Source organism: Colias eurytheme, chromosome 3, assembly GCF_061535395.1.
Source record: "Colias eurytheme isolate Ceu_HAF_F1 chromosome 3, ilColEury1 Martin Lab GWU primary, whole genome shotgun sequence".
In the NCBI taxonomy this organism is placed as follows: Eukaryota; Metazoa; Arthropoda; class Insecta; order Lepidoptera; family Pieridae; genus Colias; species Colias eurytheme.
In genome coordinates this window covers 6,964,078-6,969,757 of record NC_142982.1, presented here as the reverse complement: position 1 = coordinate 6,969,757, position 5,680 = coordinate 6,964,078, and the positions used below count along the sequence as shown (strand labels likewise).

The 5,680-nt window shown below is 32.5% G+C and overlaps 2 protein-coding genes across 4 annotated transcripts; one reads left to right on the top strand and one right to left on the bottom strand.

The window, feature by feature from the left end:
• Window positions 1–816: 816 nt before the first annotated feature.
• On the top strand, window positions 817–2,802 carry LOC149909690 (4'-phosphopantetheine phosphatase). Of its 2 annotated transcripts, none has more exons than XM_090119773.1 (5): window positions 817–1,268; window positions 1,357–1,562; window positions 1,639–1,769; window positions 1,856–2,140; window positions 2,420–2,546. In XM_090119773.1, exons 1-5 carry the CDS (start codon window positions 1,030–1,032, stop codon window positions 2,426–2,428), a joined length of 870 nt encoding a protein of 289 aa, XP_089975899.1. In that variant the 5' UTR covers window positions 817–1,029; the 3' UTR covers window positions 2,429–2,546. The 2 variants fall into 2 exon arrangements, with proteins under 2 accessions (XP_089975899.1, XP_089975897.1); XM_090119771.1 differs by having other exon boundaries at window positions 820–1,268; window positions 1,856–2,144; window positions 2,420–2,802.
• A 90-nt stretch (window positions 2,803–2,892) lies between these two features.
• Window positions 2,893–5,020, bottom strand: Tango11 (transport and golgi organization 11). Of its 2 annotated transcripts, none has more exons than XM_090119775.1 (5): window positions 4,890–5,020; window positions 4,592–4,683; window positions 4,307–4,436; window positions 3,606–3,873; window positions 2,893–3,467 (listed from the first exon to the last, which is right to left on the bottom strand). In XM_090119775.1, exons 2-5 carry the CDS (start codon window positions 4,676–4,678, stop codon window positions 3,260–3,262), a joined length of 693 nt encoding a protein of 230 aa, XP_089975901.1. In that variant the 5' UTR covers window positions 4,679–4,683; window positions 4,890–5,020; the 3' UTR covers window positions 2,893–3,259. The 2 variants fall into 2 exon arrangements, with proteins under 2 accessions (XP_089975901.1, XP_089975900.1); XM_090119774.1 differs by having other exon boundaries at window positions 4,853–4,989.
• Window positions 5,021–5,680: the final 660 nt, after the last annotated feature.

Here is a 5,680-nt window from a genome sequence, read left to right as displayed (position 1 = left end):
GCTACCAACATTAACAAAATGAATGTAGAAAATGAATTATAGAGTCGCTTGTACACTTGTATGTTTTTTGGTTTTATTCGCAGGTTTTATTATAAATATATTTTTTTCTTTGTGAGGTGCTGATTGGTGGTGATTGGTATTATTGATCAAATTAATTGTTATATTTTGTTTGCTCGATCAAAATGTTAGTATAATTAAAAAGTGTCTAAACGCGCATATTTTTTTTGCAGCTTGTTAATAGTTTTTGAATATGGCTTATGCCCCTAATAAACCTCCCATTTAGTTAATAATTTCGAAGGCTATTTAGAAATTAGTAGCCTAAGATTAAATTCTCCTAAATTTTCATCATCAATCGGGTCGTCTCACACGCAGCCTTCTCGTGGAGAATACTGTTCGGGGTGGGAAGCCCCCTTCAGTAAGAATATAGCGCCGCCCGTCAACACGGGCGGGAATTTGGGGGGGCGTGAGAGCCCATAACTTTTAGCTTGTGACTCCTTATCACATGATTCGACCGACCGTTTTCTTTTACGAGCCCGGCTATAAGTTGTGTTATGACCGGGGACGAAGCCTAAATTTTTAGTTAATCAATATTACGAGTGTTTGAGAGCATACCCTGGGGTTTGCAGAAATTAATTCAAAATTTATTCAAAGAAAGATTTATGTGATAATTCGAAATTAACTTCATAATAATTACGGACTAAATTTAGAGAGAGGTGTAATAAGCGCATTATGATAGCTTCTAAATTCTGATATAGCAACATAGACGTGTTTACATTTTTCAGTACCTACCCTTTATACATAGGTATATTCTTTCTATCTATGTATAAAATATAAATTTATATATTTCAATTTTCAATTGTTGATTTAGGGTGGTAGAGATTCGTCGTCGGATTCGTAGTGATAAGATAAAAGCAATATGGACATTAGCATACCGATAAAATAATACAATGGGATAAGACAATATAAATGTATATTTAGCAGTTAATAATTATTTTCAATTGTTTTCTCGGCGAGGTAATAATTATAGGAATGGAACATTTTGGCTTGTCGCACATATTGAGTGAGCCAGATAAATATAGTCCAGATACTTTGGACTTATTAGCAGATGAAGAAGCAAGGGAATACTGGTTAAATACATGCGAAAAACTTGTAGATAAATATGTTAATTTTGCTCTAACCAATAAAGATGACCCTACAATTGAAATACGAGCCCTAAAGTTCAAAACTTGTTACGTGGAGGCATTAAAAGAACTACGAGTAAATCCTCTGTAAGTAGATTATGTTGTGTTTATTAAATTACAATGAAAAGTGTTAACATTTACCTCATATGATAACATTTTTTTTACAATATTTCAGTGCTCATGGACAGTTAACGATACGCTTACTGCTTGATATAAATGAAACTTGCCTTCGAGCACAAGGTTTTTTTGATTTATGGAAACAACAAAAGAAAATTGAAAATGAAGCAGCACTGGCAAATCTCGCTTCAAGACTGGTTGAAATAGATGCTTTTGTTGATGAAAGACAAAGATGGATTGCCCTTTGTAGTGGTGTATTAGCAGGTAAAAAAAGTAAATAAAAATATATTTGATTGGTAAATTGCAATATCTCAATATAATACTGTAATGTTGATCATAGGCAATATGTTTGATTGGGGGGCACAAGCTGCAACCTCTATTCTTGATTGTGGTCTATATGAGGCATTACAAAAAATTCAAAAAAGACCTTGGCTGTATGATTGCTTTGACAAATGGATTGAAAAACTGGAGGTAAGAAATATCAAAGTATTAATAATAATCTAATTATCATATTATTGTCATAGTGTACTAAGTTTAAGATAACTTTTGGTCCACAGAAGACGGTCCATCATTGTGCTGCAGTATTTGTAGACAACAGTGGTGTTGATGTTGTGCTAGGCATATTACCTTTTGTAAGAGGACTACTACTCAGGGGAACATCCATTATACTGTGTGCAAATGAATGGCCTGCACTAAATGATATCACAAATGCAGAGCTGGAAAATGTACTCCAAAGTGCATCACATATTTGTCCTGTTATTGCAGGTGCTATTGCAACAGGCAATTTAGTTGTAAGATCAAGTGGCCAAAGGGGTCCATGTCTTGATCTTAGAACTATTAGTGTAGGTATGATGATTTTTATGCTTTCTATTAATTCATTTATCCCTACTAATATAATAAATGCGAAAGTAACTCTGTTTGTCTGTCTGTTACGCTTTCCCGCTTAAACCTCTCAACCGATTTTGATGAAATTTGGCACAGACAATCTTTAGACCCTGAGAAAGAACATAGGCTACCTTTTATCAAAACACCACGCGGGCGAAGCCGCGGGCGGAAGCTAGTTCATTTATAAAATGATATCCATACAATGTATATAACTATAATGGATAAATTGTTTACAGATCTTGTAACAGAGATGAAAATCAGAGGGGTAGATCTGATTATACTTGAAGGGATGGGCAGAGCATTACACACAAATCTCAATGCACGCTTAGCTGTGGATTCCCTAAAACTGGCTGTAGTTAAAAATGCCTGGCTGGCACAGCGACTTGGTGGTCCATTGTTCTCCGTTATATTTATATATGAAGACAAGCCTTCACAAACATAACTATATTGATTTAACTTACTATTGTGACTCTTACAGTATTTTATCAGTCTGTCAATATTTAACTACCAGCATATTGTCTCTTGATACAGGAAATTTTACAATTGTGAATGTTTAATAATAACTGTTTTAATGTCAGCTGACATTTTTTGAATATATTGAGTGTTACCCTCAAATAATATTTTAATTTAATAGATACCCATTTATTTTAATATAAACTAAAAATTGAACAACTGTTTGTGAATATATATGGAATTAAAATACATAAACTCTAATGTGATTTAGCTTTATTAATACATAGTTATTAAGTATAATGACCCAAGGAAATGAACATTGTCTGTGAAAAGAAACTTAACAGTTCATTTTTTCATTAAATATAACTAACTAGAATACCAACAATGTAACCACATTCACTATAATATAATCAACTGCAGCAGCACAATCACAGAAGTATAAAAATGCACCTATTAACTAAACAAATCAAATTGCATTAGATGATTAACACTTCCTTCTTCATAAATTTAACTACAGTGGATCAGGGCTCTATAAGATTTGCCACCCAGTGGTTGCATGACAAATTTCATGAAGTCAACAGTACTATAAAACTTCATCTTAATTTTATGCTCATGATTATAGATTAAGATCTATTGAGCCAGGCGATCACTTTGAATAACAAATAAGCAATGCTTATTGCATAAGCAATTTTCTCCTTTTGTTGCCTTTGAAGTGTTTCTGCTTCAATTGTCATAACACGTCGATTTAATTTGGCTATTTGCCGACGAAGATGAACCAATTCTTCAGCCGCTGATAGCCCCTCTCCATTTCCTATTGGAGGGGTTGGATCTCTGCAAACAAAAATATTATTGGTTATTTAAATAAGGTACCATTCTTCTACCTATGATTACAAAATATTATGATGAGTGTTTTCTAGCCTAGGATAGCGAAAAACATTCCTAATCATTACAAGTTGGCAAAATAATTACCTTAGAACCAAGCGGGATTCTGTCATGGTAGACTCATTAAGATTTTCAGGGTGTGCTAATATTGGGCGAACTACTTCCCCCTGTGAACGCGCGGATCTTATGTGCTGTGGGGGGGAATTAGCAGTTCCAGGTGGAAAGTCATCTGCAGAGGGGAAGTAGTGCTGGTCAAGTGTGATGACTCTTGGTGGTGTGCTAACACGAATCATTCCAGGATCAGTTGGTAGTACAGCATTATCCAATTGAATTTCCCTTGGAGTAGCCTTGGTACCTAAAATAAAGTTATATTTGAATAAATTTAACAATGTCATAAGGTTTATCATTTTATACTATGTAATTAATTACAGATAATATTTTCCTTCTATTCTATTTACACTGTTATTTCCTCAAAACACATTAGTTATAAAGGAAGAAGTCAAATTTGTAAAGATTTGTAATTATTTTAGGTTTACAAATTACAATGATTTGACTATGATAGGATTTTGGATATAAATTAGATAGATTGAATTAAATTACAATTATTAATATGAATGGATAACTAATTTTAAAACTAAATTATATTAAAAATCTGCTCAAATTTTCAGTTTAGTGACAAAGTGGGCCTAGATTGTATTTTAGAGTAGTCATCCAATATTTTAAGGTATTATCTGAATGGAAATGAATATATTTAACGCTCCTAATTAATAAGTTCACTTGAAATTTACCAATGTGCTGATCCTGGCCTACAACCAGGATTCTTTCTGGAACTTTCATGTCAAATTTCTCATTAGCATAGTCCCATCCAGATATTATTCCGTTTGGTGTATTTTCTTCATCCATGACATCTCCTGTAGCCTAGATAAAAATATGCTTATATAGTTTTCTTAATGATTATTTTTAATTAAGTATACCATAATGCATACTTAATATTATTAATTTAGAGGCTGTTAACTTAAAACATATTGATACAAAGAAACTGGTAATGTTTATTTCATTATTTGTTTAATTACCTTTATTCTTTGTGGCACCGTCATATTGTGACTTATTAGCCGAGCGTAAGCTTCATCTGAAGTATACTGCATTGTTGTATCTTTCATATAACCTATGGTAAATTCAGAAAGATTTATAAGTAGCTTCTTTAAAGAATTAGAACATTAGAAAACATATCTTTTACGAATGGAATGTAGGTAGGTATGCAAGTCACCAAAACTTTTGTCTTTCACGTTCTATGACTAAATATTTTATTAAATAAAAAAATAAATACCACTCACGAATTTAAAACAAAATGTCTGCACAATTCATTTATACCTTACTCGATTTAGTTCAAAATCCTTAAATTATATTGTTAATCCATAAATAGGTAGGTAGGTATTCAGAATACAGAAATCTGAAATCTGTCAAACCGACATTTTTTTACTAAAGACTAAAGTCAAAATAACGTTTCAATGCATGCATTATGTTGATTTACTACCTTATTAAGTTATAATTCGTAGATGGAAGATCTAACAGTCGAGACCTAAATTTCAGTTTCTTTCATTTAAACCGATTGAAATTTTTACTCAGATTATATTATTTCTACAAATATTTTATGTATAAATCCAAAAGTAAACGTCATGTGGTTCTTTCTTGGAAACTTTGATTATAAAATAAAAGCTTATAGTTTGTAATATAAGCTTTGAAAGTTTTGAGAAGATAGGTACCTATATATTTATATGTGGTACGATTAAACTCCAACATAGATACGAACGCTTTAAAACGTTTAACTAAAAAACGAAACGAAGTACTGTTCGTAACGAACGAACTGTGGGACGAACGTTTCGATTCTTGAGACGTGCTTGAGTCACATATTTAAGTCTGTAGGGTTTAAGTTGTGGTTTTAGCACTTAAGTTACAGTCAAAGATAATGAATCAAAGGTTAGCGAACACGCGAAATTCAAAATATTTGGTCACAGACGTCAAATTTTGTTCCTACTGTGGTTCCTTCCCATATTCCTGCCTTTGCCGCGGGATTTCTTTCGTGACATTATCTCAATATGGCAAATCTTGGCAAATAGTCATATCTTCTTGCCATACAAAAAGAAAAATAATAAATAAATATC